This window comes from Perca flavescens, chromosome 6, assembly GCF_004354835.1.
Source record: "Perca flavescens isolate YP-PL-M2 chromosome 6, PFLA_1.0, whole genome shotgun sequence".
Classification (NCBI taxonomy): domain Eukaryota; kingdom Metazoa; phylum Chordata; class Actinopteri; order Perciformes; family Percidae; genus Perca; species Perca flavescens.
The window spans coordinates 15,456,650-15,471,312 of NC_041336.1; the positions used below are offsets into that span (position 1 = coordinate 15,456,650).

General features: G+C 43.9%; 1 protein-coding gene across 5 annotated transcripts in view; it reads left to right on the plus strand.

Moving 5' to 3' along the window:
* The window catches only part of cadm4 (cell adhesion molecule 4), a 147,322-nt gene that overhangs the window by 102,167 nt on the left and 30,492 nt on the right, over positions 1-14,663 (plus strand). For 4 of the 5 annotated variants that reach the window (XM_028581714.1, XM_028581717.1, XM_028581716.1 and 1 more), the window contains exon 1: positions 5,826-7,692. The exons of the other annotated variant lie outside the window; for it this stretch is intronic. In XM_028581714.1, the coding sequence (XP_028437515.1) occupies positions 7,608-7,692 (85 nt within the window). In that variant the 5' untranslated portion in view covers positions 5,826-7,607. Of the gene's footprint in view, positions 1-5,825; positions 7,693-14,663 lie in introns of those variants that run through there. 5 annotated transcript variants of the gene reach the window in all.

Below are 14,663 nucleotides of genomic sequence, written 5' to 3' on the forward strand. Positions count from 1 at the left end.
TCTCTTACTCCCCGCTCTCCCAATCTTTCCTTCCTTTTCTCCTCACCTCTCTCTCCGTCTCTCTCTCTGTCTCCCTGCTGCTCATCACTTTATTTGCATCTCCTGTCTCTCTACATTACTTCCCTTTGCTCCTATGAAAGTCCCCCTCCTTCTACACCCACACTCATCAGCACAATCTATTAGTGTGTTTGTGTGTGTGTGATAACGCATCCTTGCTTTGAGGCCTGTATGTGTGTTTCTGTTTATGTGAGCCTCTTTGCTTGTATGAGTGTGTTTAGGCCAAATTGTGTTGCCTGCAAGTGTCTGTGCGGTAGTGTGTCTGTGCATGTGCAGCACGTACCGTGCGTGTGTGTGTGTGTGTGTGTGTGTGTGTGTGTGTGTGTGTGTGTGTGTGTGTGTGTGTGTGTGTGTGAATGCATGCAAGTGTGTCTTCTGGCATAAAAGGTTGTTATGTGCTTTAGGTGTTAATTGGCTGAGGAGCTTCGTTAATATTCTCCTTGCGAGCCTGCTCGTCAGGAACAGAGCCGGCAAACTGATGAGTGTGTGATTTTCCTCCAGAGAGAGAAAGAGAGAAAAAGGGAGAAAAGAGTAACAGGAGTGACTTCAGTGCAACGACCCTCTGTAAGGTCATAGTGAAAGAAGAGTAGAGCAAGGATCGGAAAAAAGCAACAGAGGCAGAGAGAGGGCAAGCAGGGAGAGAGACAGACGAACAGGGAGGGGTCGGGAAAGCAGAGTGTAAAAGAAAGAAAGAGATGGAAGGATGGAGGGGAAAGAGAGATGTGATTAAAAAAGCCATAAAGGGTTCCATTGAAGCATTGGGTGAAAGGAAAGATTATATCATGCGAGGGAGAAATTATCCCTTTGTTAGGCATTTGTGAATTGGCGGAATGGGGGCAAGGCGGTTGGCCGAGTACCCCCAGGCGAGGTGGCACATACCCGCTTAATTCTAATCACCCACACTGTGACACGGCAGCACGCAGCTAACCTAGTCCAGACCCCGCTTCCAGCTCCACCAAAATATACAAACCATCCTCCTGCAGAGCGCGCAAAAATTAAAGATCAGAAGCTGCGGCTTTGACAAGTTGATATGCACATCACTAACACATCACACGGATAAACCTGGAATGTAGAGAACAAGATAGTGAACTGGTGTGTGCATATATAGGCACAGTGACAACCCATCTGTCACACCTATCTGTCACACACACATCAGGGAACAAAGGAGCTTACCACACGTGTAACACGTACATGTTAGCACATGCACAGGGAACACAAAGACGACTTCAGCAGAAAAAACAGTGAGCAGAGAGTCGTGGCCTGTCACTGGGAGGTATGATGCCACATGGATAATGAGTGTTACTCCCAGCAGGTAGCTTTGTAGCATGTGGCTCACAACGCACACAGAAACACTCGTTAGGAAGCTCCGACAGTACGTTCTCAACTTGGCAGGTAACACTGTTTGCATTTATCTGACTGAATAAGGGATGACGGTTGCATCCCAATGGGCGGGGGGGCTTGCATGGTTCTGCATAATATAATACACCTCTAATGCATTCTTATATTTAAACTGTGTGTCTTTCTATGAATGCATGTACGAGAACAGCAAGGGCCAAGAGCCATGACTGCATTAAAAAGCCTCCAGCCTTGTTGGCCTATATACTCCAACACCTTGTATCTAGCAGTTCTCTTTATCTGAGCAAAAAAGAAAACCTGCAGCTACTGTACCTTGAATCCCACTGTATCTGATTACTGGTGTTACAGATGCTAGTCACAATAGCGATGACTGTTACCTTTTCCAAAGCCCTTTTTTTTACACATAACCTGCATGGCTGCTGTGTTAACGTTTTGGAGCTGTACCTGTTTTTTCTGTTTGAACTAGGGCTACTATTCATAAAATGCCATTGTTTTTATCCCCTGAGAGTGGCTTTGACTCAGTAGCCTATAATTGCTGGTGTGTTCCACGGCCTACACAATGTAGTCATTCACAATGCAACCCCAGTTTGTCTCCTACAAAATACCTACATATACTAATTTGTTTTGCCAATTATGTTTTGTAGGAAAAGATATCGCTGCCGGGATTACGTTTAGTGGCAAGGTTTTTTTCAGTCCAGGATGTTTGACTGTCTTATATAGCACACAAGTCACAGGGAGGAGGTTAGGATAGGTAGTTAGGCATACATACGATGCATACTCTGACACCAGAGATCAGGGTTTGAGTTCCGTTCTGAAAAGATTCGGTGTGGTGTGATTCATCCTGTGCAAAAGAAACGTAACTGTGCCAAGTTGGTTAATTTTAAAGAAAGCGGAAGATTTTGTTGAGACAAATGGCAACTCTGGCTCACATTACAAGACAAAAACATTTCTGGTAGTTTACAGGATGAAAGCATGTAAGAACGGTTCTGAGTCCTGTGTTACCTGAATTCAACACAATGAAATAAATGACAAGCATTGCTATTGAGCTTCAACTGGCTTCTTCAACTACACTAGCACCAGCCATCAATAGCGGTTTTCCATTTTCAGTTCTTGCAGTCTGTCATTTGAGAGTGTTTAGTTCTAAAATACATGCTCAGTTCTTTGCCAGGCTTGAAAAGCATAAGATGAATGTGTCCCCTTAAATGCACGGTTGATGCATGTTAGATTGGGATGAGACTAATAGGATGTTTACAATGGCTACCACAGCGACTTTATTGTCTTTTATTCTACCCTGTAAAACCAGTGAAAAGACAGTGCCAGGTCTGTTGTCTGCCAGAATGTGAGTGTAATCTCCTGGTTTACTGTAGAGAAAGGTAGGCAAAGTAGAAGTATATGAAAAGACATGTATTCGCATTCAAAACATATCATTTAAAAAAAGGTAGTGATTCAAATACTTAAATGTGTTTTGTATTCCTGTTAGCCTGTCGTGATGTGAGTCATATTGACTTGTATTTATTTGCCAGGCTCCACTGTCAACAGACTTTGAAAAATAAAGAAAATCAAAACTTTGTAATGCTAAATTGTGTGAGGAAAGACGGGTGCTGTCACTCGAAATGTACCCAAATGATTGGGCCGTATTGATTCCTGTGCCCAGGAGCGTGAGATGAGCAGGAAGTAGCCTGAGCCATGCTGTTCTTTTAATACATCCACGAGCCGTGCCTCCAGAAAATGCAGTCACCGATAGTGTCCATAGATCAAGGAGCTGTGACTTTTTTAATTTGAGAGTTCAGAGCAAACTCAGTTGGATTAGCTAGTGCATGGCCCTCAGGCTAGCTATTTACACCAAGTCTGACAAACAAGAAATCAGAAAGACAAGAGGGGAAGAAGAGCAGAGGGCAAACGAGGGGCTGAGCATGTCAAGCCTGATGTGAATGTACTAAATATAGTTGTTTTTATGAGAAAAATGGCCTATAATTTGGTATTCATGATGTTGTCCTTGTAAAACTTTAAGCCCATTGGTTTTGCAGTATCTTAAACAGTAGTCGTATAGTACTGTGTATTTTATACACTGTAGATAATCCCAGAGGAGATTACTCAATCAGGACAGTTCAGATAAAACTTTCTTGTGAGTGATTAAACTTTCTGGTAGTCTGAGACTTTGTGGCAACTCCGTAAAACAAACTTTACAAAAAGAAAAGGGAAAAACAGAAAACAAAGCTTGAAACTACTATTTGAATTGCACTTTAGAATCTATACAAACGCAATCTATATTCATGAATATCTATATGTATGAGTTCACATGCCTATGTTAATGTAACCGCAATAATACTTGGATGTTCACTTGTGCTGAAACGCCCTTGGAGAGATGTTCATTTGATTTATCTTCACCTTTCAAGAACGCATGCTCTCCTTGACACTTTGCCAGCCAATAAACCCTCAAGATTCACACCTACACAGACACATATACATGTAACCCCCACAACACGCTCACACACACACACACACACATACACACACACATTCTACCAACCCACCAGCACGCACGACCTCAAGGGAGACATAAGAAATAAATTCGACACTTCCGCTTACCCAAGAAGCGCCTTAAGGACAAAAAGAAATTTAATCTCGGATAAGCCTCCCGATAGAATCTCTGCATTAGCTCTCTGCTGCTGGTTCGCAGCTATCCCATCAACCCTTACCTCCCACACCTTGGCCCGATTCCCTCACATCTCTCCTCCTCTACACTGCTTGTTTTGTTGGAAATTGTCTCTCCTCTCCTCCCTTGCATCTCTCCAACTGTCTCACCACTTCTTTTCACTTTCCTTTTTCTCTCCTTTGTCCTTTGTCTTTAGTAGGACTCTTTTCTTCACTTATTCCTACTGTTAGTCCCGCATGTCTCCACAGGTTCTTTCCATTCTTCCCAACAGCCTCCATCTCTCTCATTATTCCCAGTTGTGGAACATACTGTATATATCTATATTTCTGTTCCTCTCCCATGTCGGAGCGCTTTAATACCATTGGTATTAAATGCTGGCAGGACCTCCTCGGCATACTTAAGCAGGCAGGGATCCTTGTAAGGCTGTTTGAGTGCTTAATATTTTCAGCACGCCGCTGACTTAAGCCCCTTAAGTGCTTTGGCAACACTTATTCCACGGTGGCACCAATGAAGCCCATTAAAAATTTGATTTGGATGAGAGAGGGGGGGAGAAAAAAGAGGAAGGGGGATAGAGGACACAATTTGCCATTACCTCCCTTCCTTCCTCACACACTGCGACAAAAACAAATACACCCATCAGGGGGTTGCCCACACAGGGACTTTGACACACACACACACACACACACACACACACACACACACACACACACACACACACACACACACACACACTCGCCAGTAAGGCAATGTTAGCAACGTGTTATTGTTTTTGTCTGTAATTATGTCTATAAAGCCCTTTGTGATGACCCTATTTCGTTAAAAGCCCTTGATAAATACATTTGACTTTATTTGAGTTGATAATAGGGAACAGCATGTTTCAAATTTAATGCATTAAGATGTTTGTAAATACAGTGTGTGGCAGATTAGAACTGAAAGTTTATCATCACTTGATTAAGAACAAGAAGAGGTGCTATTATAATAGCAAGACTGTGTTGCCTTTCACATTTTACAAGACAATGAAAGTCATAGACACACAGTCGAGTGTAGTTAGCTTCCACCATTGGCATTGTATTGCCAGTTTTATTGCCAATAGCAGTAATGTTATAACATGTGGCAATGAGCATAAACAAAGTAAATGCATTATGCACAATGTGTTGATGCAAAATATACTGGCAGGTTGTACTAGCAATGTAGGCAGTGATTTCTGTTTCATCATTGTAAAAATATGAAGCTGATATCTTTTCATGCAGGTTCACATCAGCATAATTCATAACACAGTCATAGTCACATTCAATTCTGCTATATCCACATCCACTTTGAATTACAAATGCCACACATAAACATGTACACAGTTCTTGTCCACAGACATCCATGCGCATCCCTGCAGCCATAAAAACGGTCATTTAACATAAAGAGGCACTATGATGCCTCTGTGTGTGCCTGCAAGGATAAATTAATGGGTAGTAGATAGTGAAAGGGCCAAACAGACAGCCAAATGTACACTCTGTTTCAGGCAACGCTGGACAGACGAGTACATTCAGACACACGCCGCCACTGTTTGTTGACCTGAAAGGGAATCATTGTCACTGCTTCCATCCACACACACTCATCTCTAACCTTCACAAAATAGTATGCAAAATATGCAGACACTGATCCCACACTGACACACACACATTCTAAGCAAGGGGAGGGTGGCCAGGGTTATATAAACAAGTGGAACACAGAAAACGGATAGACAGACGGATGTGATCAACAGTCATACCACATTGGGATTACAGCAATTTGCAAATTTTCATAGATCATCAGGAAAGAAGTGAAGCCAAAGGAGGACAAACTTTGTAGGAACTAACAAGCTCCTGGACTGGAGGACTAAAGGAAGACGAGGCGAGAGAAAAAGGATAAACTAAAACCAATTTGAGCTTGTGAATATACTTTTTTTGCAGTCCATCTGCTGCCAGGCCCCAGACCTGTTGGACCCGAGTTGCTGGTGCACACACAACATTGAGTAATTTTCTCAGCGTCAGCCAGTTGACCGGTGAAGTCAGTGCCGTAGGGAAGATTGGCAATGATCCGCTTTCGGCTTTGCCAGAAGTGTCAGGGCCATCGTTGTTAGAGCTCATTGTGTTTTGCAGTGGTGCACAGAGTGAGAGAGCGCGGGCAGTGTGTAGTAATCTAAGGATGACACCCGCACTTTATTCCATCAGAAGTGCTCAGTGAGGTGTGTGGTGTAGCTCATCACACTTTGTCTCTGCACTACAAACACACACACACACACATATTTTAAACCCCCGTATTTGCACATACAAACACGAGAGCTACACACTCCCAGAGACTGACGATGCATTGGATCGGAACTGTGTCCAAATCTTAAACACAGCAGACTTTCAGATCGGGGTGTATGAGTGGAGTGCATCCAGTGGAGCATGTTGGAAAGCAAGAGTTAGGCAGGTCGATGTTGCACGATTACACTGTCTGATAGCCTGTGATTATTCTGAGGAGTCTAAAATTACCATGTAAAATTGCTGTCCATTTACGCTACAGTGTATGCATGATAGCGTATTGAAAGAGATACCATTCAAGCGAATAATGGTAGATACCTCATGAAAGTATAGTCTCTGGGGTAAAATAGACTAAAAAGTGTAATATCTGAAACTAAAGCATCTGACTGCAGTTTGCTCAACCTCTTGCAGGTTGGCTATTCTACACGGGGCAAGCACTTCCACTCTGTCTTTATAGAGCAGCACTCAAGCTCAATAGATTTTATTTAACCTTAGCTATCTCTAGATGAGTTGTAGTGAGATAGTGTCTCCATCTCTCCAGAGGCCTGGCCGGTTTGGTTAAAGCTCAAAAGAACTTTGACTTCTGCCTACTGATTTGTCTGGTGAGAAGTGCAGAAAACCTTGTTTAACTCATTAAAATACAATGTGTTAGAGAATGAGCAATGTTGCCCTAGATTTCTCTCTGTACTCGAGGGCACGATAGCTCTATTTCAAAAGTTAGCAATACACTCTCAGAGCTCCTCTACTGATTTATAACAGCAAAACCCCTGCACCATATGGATTTAAGACAATGCATGTCGTAAGTTGTTTCTAAGCAGCACAAGGTGCTAAAGTCAACAGTGGAACTTTTTGTTGCTCTAAGCTGATCTCTGTGTGCATTGTGATATAGTGTCTAAATCACTATCTCTGTTAGTGCCCTGAGCTCCGGCCAAACGTCTGTGGATTGCATGCAAGCTCTGGCTACAATTCAGTGTTATGTGATTTAGCAAAGTTTCTTTGCATGTGTTGTGACGCAGTGTAGCACATAAGAGTCCTTTATTTAAGTGTTGTCCTCAAACAACAACTTCTGTCTGATTGCACTGAAGTAAAGCTGGGCAGTTAGTGTGTGCACGTGTCTGCAGCATTGCAGTTGAGAACAAATCAGAGTGTGTGTGTGTATGTGGACTGGTTTGTCTGTAGCAGTGCAGGCAGGGTCACAGAGGAGCCATTGATCAAACGTGCACATACACACATACACACACACAGCTTCTCAATACACAATGAGGCCTGTCCTCTGCCACCTCCTCCCTGCCCCCTTCTCTCTGGCCCTACGCAGCCTGGTCCTGGTCCTGCTCTGCATCACTCGTAAGTCATGCACGCATGAACACCCACATGTGCATACACACACACATACACAGATTAAATGAGACGTGCAGTATCGATTCTAGAGGGAAACTCAGCTATCATTAAACACCAAATAAGTCAGGGAAACAAGCACATAATATTCACATGTACACTCCTTTCACATTACAGCCAGGACTTGGTAATTTAGTCTAAGCACAAGCTCCTTGTTCTTTAATTTAAACTCCCTGCAGACATTTCTCTAAATGTTGTAATGTGATGCCTCCGTTATATAAAAAGAGAACACAATTATGTGTACGATACTAATTGGTGTAAATTGATACGGAATGACATCCAGTGCAGTGCCCAGCACATGACCAAGGGAGGATTAGCTCGCAATGGAATCACGAAGTGAGAGCTTCAGATGAATTGTTCAAAATGCTGGTAATTAAGTTAGAATTGGTGATTAAGAATAGAGAGAATTGGAAGACAGGAGCATATGCCCAAGGGGTGACAGTACTTGGGAATGAGAGACCAGGCAGAGAAAGAGAGTGGACAGATGGATAACAATACTTAAAGGGAAACAGACATTTCTCTCTGTTTTCAAGAAAGATATGAGAGTGGCTGAAGCCTTTTTTCTCAGCTCTCTTCTGAAGAACATTATAAAAGAAAGTTGGACCCCAGAGTGCCAAATGGAGAGGTTGTGCAAGAAGCCAATAAGAGAGACAGACTGACACAAGTAAAGAAGGCCTGGCCAGATAGAAATGTTTACTGTATGTGATGGAGCAGCAGAGGCAGAAAAAGAGAAATTGAGAGAAAGAGATGGAGAACAATGCAGTCTGTGTGTGTGTCTGTGTGTCTGTGTGTGTGTGTGTGTGTGTGTGTGTGTGTGTGTGTGTGTGTGTGTGTGTGTGTGTGTGTGTGTGTGTGTGTGTGTGTGTGTGTGCAAGAAAGACAAAGATGGAGGGGAGCGGGTACAAGATAAAACAAGAGACTAGGCCTCAAAAACAGCTGCTTGAGGTCGAGATTTGAAACCAAGAGTCAAAAGATTGATTGAACACAAGGCAGAGATGGTGAGAAAAAGCAGTACATGAATTGAAGTGGTATACGTGGCAGAGTCACTAGGTGCTATTAATACCTTCTGTCGTTATTGTTATTAGGCATTTAATACAGGGAGATGTTCTTATCCCGATGCCGGGAAACAAGTGTTGTGCTGCTGTGCACAGTTCCTTCTCTTCTTTTTTTTGCATATTAGATCAACATAAGGACATTGTGTTTTGTGGGATGTTGAGGGGGATGCTGGGTGAGGGTGACAATGGGGGAGAGAGGGATACAGAGAAAGAATGAGTTTCTTGGCAGTCAGAGTGGTTATGTAATTCATGCCAGTAGAGCAGTTTTGTGTTGGGCCTTGAATGTGGATACACATATACTCTCTTGTACATATTTAACACACAAGCACACACACTTGCTTTCAAATGCATGCACACAACCGTACATTTCGCTTTCCCACATACACATTAATCAGCGTCACACACAAATGTGCCACAGATACACACCAAAGGGAAGGCAGCCATGGGCTGGATTTTGAAGGGGTGTTAAGACCAGTTCTTTTGGCTGTGGTGAATCTCCAGTGTGGTAGCCACCGCGTAATAGCCCTGTAAATTTCCTTTAAGCTGCTGTTGGGGTGTGTGTGTTGGCCATTGTCGCAGCCGGGTTGTTGGGGCTGTGACAGACCCAGGCCATAAAACGCTGCACAGTAGATAGAGCTAACCAGCTTTGACTGTCAGGAGAGGAGACAGGAAAGAGAGGTAGAAAGGACAGAGAGAGGATAATAGTGGTTTGAGAAGGGTAAGAAGAGGTGAATAAGAGAGCAGAATAAGTAATGGGATGGGTGGACAAGCGGAGAGGAGAGCGCTCAGGGAAATGCAATGCAGAGAGGGAGAGGGAAGAAGAGGGGATGGGATAAGAGAGGGACAAGGTGATTGAAATACGCCTAAGGGCCGGAGAGACATAAAGATGCGAAGGTCAAAACGAGAGATGCGGGAGCAGGGAGGAGAGGGGAGGTAGTAAAAGGAAAAGGTGATGAGAGAAAGAAGACAACAGATTTCAGTGCTGAGGATGGAGGCAGTGTGACTGGGGAGCAAAGTTAGAGTGTTAAAAACAGGATGTAAAATATAAAAATATGAATGAAAGTAAATGTTTCTAATGAGAGGTCAAGAGTGAACGGAGACAATGTTATGCTGAGATTGCTGATTAGCAGTGCAGTGCTCACAGACACAGTATGGGTGATGGAGAGAGGGTCTGAGAGAGATTAGGAAACACAGGCAGAGAGAGAGAGAAAGTGGAGAGATGGTTAAGCTATACAACTGGCAATTAAAAGAAGCAAAAGTAGAGAAAAAGTTGAAAGAGGGAGAGAAAAACTAGACATATTCAGTCTCCCGCTCCAATCATTTGTTTTGTCCTCTTGTCCCATTCACTTCTCTTAGTTTTTTCTGTCTTTCCCTTGCTCCCTCTCTTTCGCTCTCCCGGCACACTATAAAAACAGCACGATTATGCTGCAGACTTGAGCTGCAGAACAAATCACATTTAGCGAAGGAGAGTGTGGAGATAGAACCAGCAGAGAGGGGGCAAAAGATTCCCACTGAGTCAGAAAAAGGGAGAGCGAGAGAGAGAGAGAGATTGCAAGGAGAATGAAAGCCTATTGCAGCTTGGAAGGAAACTATTGCAGGGGGGGCAACATGAAGAAAGAAAAGGAATGAGGGACAGGAGTGAAAAGATGGAGTAAAGAGACAGCCGCTAACAGGAGAAAGAAAGAAAGTTGTAACTATTCTCCTGAGGCCCAGGAGAGAAAGAGAGAATCTTTAGGACAGCGCTGGTGAGGAAGATGCATGATGAGCGATGCAATAAAAGATAGCAGGGAAGAGAAGAAGGAAAAAGACAGGAAGAAAGGAAAAGGGACTGATGAAGGAAGGTGGAATCAAGGATTAGATCAGGCAGAAGGTGGGGAGAAGAGGGATGGAGAGACTGTGGCTTTGAATAAAAGGAGAAAGAGAAAGATGGTGAGAATCAGATTAGACAGGATGGCAGCGGAAGGAGAGAATTATGAGTTGTGGACTAAGGTGAAGCGACGATGGGGGAGGGAGATTTACTCAAATAAGGGAAGAAAAGGAGGACAGGGGAAAGCGACAGAACGAAGGTAATGAGAGACGAGAGCGAGATTTGCTAAGGATTATGTATTATTTATAGAGGGAGCTTTTTCTCTCTTCTTTGCACTGGATTGGATTGGCAGAGTTCTGTCTCCCTCAGAGAGATGGAGTGATAATTTTAGACTAGGAAGAGAAAGGGGGGAGAGGGAAAGGGGAGAATTGTGGGTCTGCACAGGGAGGTATGGAGGAGAAGAACCTCAAAGTCAGCTATTTTATAGAGTTAGTACACCGCAAAACTGTGATTAACCTGGAGCAAGTGTGCGTGCACACATAAGCTACACAAGCTCACACACATAAACATTGTAAACTTAATTTGCATACATACTGTGGAAACAGGCCCGCCTCGCCGACTCAGGGGATAGCTGGGAAAAAAATGGGATGCATCCAGATGGGGAGAGATAGAGAAGTTGCGAACTATGAGCTGCTGTTATTGTTTTAATTAAATCAGCAATAGCATGCAGGGTTGTGCATTGTAGTCTCCTGCATCGATTCCCCTGTAAATCCGTGGCCAGCATGCAAAGAAAACACAAGCTCTTGGCCCACATCCAGTTGAAAGATAATGAGAGATAATGAATAGGGAGACAGTGACTGCACTACTTCAAGGATACATGGAGGGGGCTTGTTTGGGGCAAATGGAGACAGCTCATCTCTTTTGTGGCTTGTCTTTTTGTTCCATCTTATCCTCTCGTCACTCTCCGAGACATGGAGAGAGAGAAATAAGGGCAGAGTGAAACCGAGGGAGAGAGAGAGACGCAGCGAGGCGGTAATTCAGCCCGCTAACCCTGCACCAGTGAGGCAATTTCTAGAATTTACCGTGACCAAGGGTGAGCCAAGCAGTCCACCTGGCTGCCTCCCAAATCCCCCTCTTTTAACTCTCCACACCTCCCTTTATCCCCTCCCTCTGTCCCTCTATCCCCTCCCTCCCTCGTCTTATAACTCAACCCCATTGTGGGACCATTAGGAAGGGACCCTGAACAGCCTTGTCTTATGAATCTGCACGCCTATTATTTATTTATTTGTTTATGTATTTCGAAATGATGGCCCTTCTCAGGTCTCTATTGCCGTAGTAAATAAAGGCTCCTTTTTTTCCAGTGACAGCAGGGGTAGAGGCATTTCAAATGATGAGAAACCCCAATTCACCGCTATGAAATACTGCCCCCGTTTGGTTGGAGAGAGAAGTGATTGTTGTTGTTCCCCATCCTGTTTTATTTATCAGTTGATCATAGCAGTCAGTGCACTACCATGGTATCGATTGCTCTCAGCATTCTCTCGTAATATGATTAAACTCTTGTGGAGTATTTTATTATGGGCACAGATTTTAATGGGGGCCAGATTAATACCCCTGTCCCAGAGGTTGATTCCCTCCCCCTCCTTCTCATTCCCTCTCTGTGCTATACTATTGCTGGTAAACAGAAGCACAGGCTCATGGCCTTGATGTGAATGGCAGCCTATAAAACCTACAGTCAAACTAAAGTGCTGTACCCAGCTGCGTTATGAGCGGGAGTGGAAGAATATGCGTCATCTCTCGTATATTTTGTCCAGCCCCCACCAGCTGCATTATTATACACAAACCATCACTTCCTAACTCCCTGCTATCATTTCCTGGTTAGAGCCCTATTCCCCCACCGTCTCTCTATCCCTCTGTTCCCTTCGCCCAGATTGATCATCCACCAGCAGCCAGCAGGTGTTTCTGGGTGGCATCTCTCAGCAGGCAGCAGCGGATGCCAGCCATCTCGCTTGCAACAACAATTTATTTATTTTTACTTTTCTTTGTCGCTTTTCTTTGCGCTTTACTGCTACGCCACTGCAGCTAATTTCCTTTGAAGGGTTGACAGCTGTCAGGAGAAGTGGGTGTACAAATGGATGGCTAATTAGTTTTTCTGGCCTCCTCCCAGAAGCAATCTTCTGACCGCTTGTCTGGAGTCGCTCTCCCACGTGAAGCCCTGTTTCTCTGTTGGTTCTGATGGGTCACTAATCACACACAGACGCTGCACTGACTTGGCCGGGATGCACTACAGGAATATTACAATTAACATTGTTTAAAACAATGGCAGCCTTGCCCGGTTGCCATGGTGATGAGTAATAACAGCCATTACTAAAATAATTGGGACGGCGGTGGCAGGCCCTGATGGCCCCCGATATGAATCACAATATTGATGCAGAGAATGGGAGCAATAATGACTACAATTAGTGGTAATTGTCAAGTTTTTTTCTCTGTTCCATAGAGTATTAGAGTCCCCTTTGTCTTTATCCCCTCATGGTTTCTTTCCATCTTCAGTTCAATATCCACTCTGTCTCTCTGTTTCCCCTGATGTGATGAATATGTAGGCTTTGAGTATTTCATTAAAAGAGATTAAAATCGAGGGGAGAATTAAATTTGGATGAAGTTGGCGGGATCAGATGATGTCAAAGCAGCTTAATTGAAATATGCCAACCCCTGCATATGCACATCCAATGCACATGCCCACCTTTTGTGTGCAAACACCCCCCCCACACACACACACACACACACACTGAAACTTAGGACACACTTGGTTGCAGATATAGACATTAATTTTGGCCCAAAGCAGTCAAGTCAGCAACTCCTGCCATGGCAGCGACCATCTTTTTGTCTCACAACATTTCCAGCCTTCTGAAGGTGTTTTAAAGAGCTCTGCTAGACCCAGCAGTGAAATATGTATAGTCCCGTCGTCTTTATCGGCACTTCTTATTGCCTCCTTTCTCATCATGCTTCGATATTGATGTCGTTCCTTCTCTAAATCATCCCCACTGCCACAAACTTTGCCTGGGAGAGAGGGTATGCAAATAGGGATGCAAATTGGTAAATACTAGTTTTGGGAGCCCAGCAGGCTTTTTTCCCACTGTTGGCTGGAGCCTTATGGCTAATAAATTATTTGAATTCCAATTGCGAGCACTGTGTCCATTGTGCTCAGCGGGAGGTGTGACTTAGCTGAGCTGTGTCAACAGCCTGACCCACAAACACTGAGGGCGCTCCAATCAGAGCATAATCAACCTCCTCATTACTGACTCTTGGGCTGTCAGCAACATCAAAGAGGCTCTGCTGTTTCTCAGCCCCCTTGTCTAAAAATATTTGGTTTAGGAGCCAGAAAAGTTCATTAGAAAAGAATGTACAAAAGTTTCTGAGTGTCTGTGTCACTCTGCATGACTTTTTGCCATTGTGTGTATACAGTATATTTAACTTGTATTTGTATAGCATAACATAACACATCACAGCACATCAATACACATAACTATACAGACGCAACAAAAGATGGGGCAGCTCTAAAGGACAGGAAGGAGAAGATAAGTGGAAATAGCAAGTTTTAGGAGGACAGTCAGTAAGTGGCGAACAGAGAAAAGGCAAAAGGATGAAAAGATAAAAAGACAGCATCACATAAAAATCAAGTCTATAAAAATGTGTTTTAAAAAGTGACTTAAAAGATCTGTCTGTCTGACTCAGCAAGCCTTATCTCCTCGGGCAGGTCATTCCAAAGCCGAGGCGCCCTGATCGAGAAGGCACGATCACCTCTGGTTAGAAGCCTCGACCTTGGAACGGTTAAAATGGCCCCGCCCAAGGGCCTAAGGCTGCGAACAGGCTCGTATGGGACAACATCTCCGAGATATAGTCGGGGGCCAGACCGTGACGAGCCTTAAAAGTGATCAGTAAAATCTTCAAATCAATTCTAAAACGAACAGGGAGCCAGTGAAGTGACGCTAGGATTGGAGTAATGTGTTGCCATCTGTTAAAACCAGTGAGAAGCCTGGCTGCTGAGTTTTGAAATGCATTCT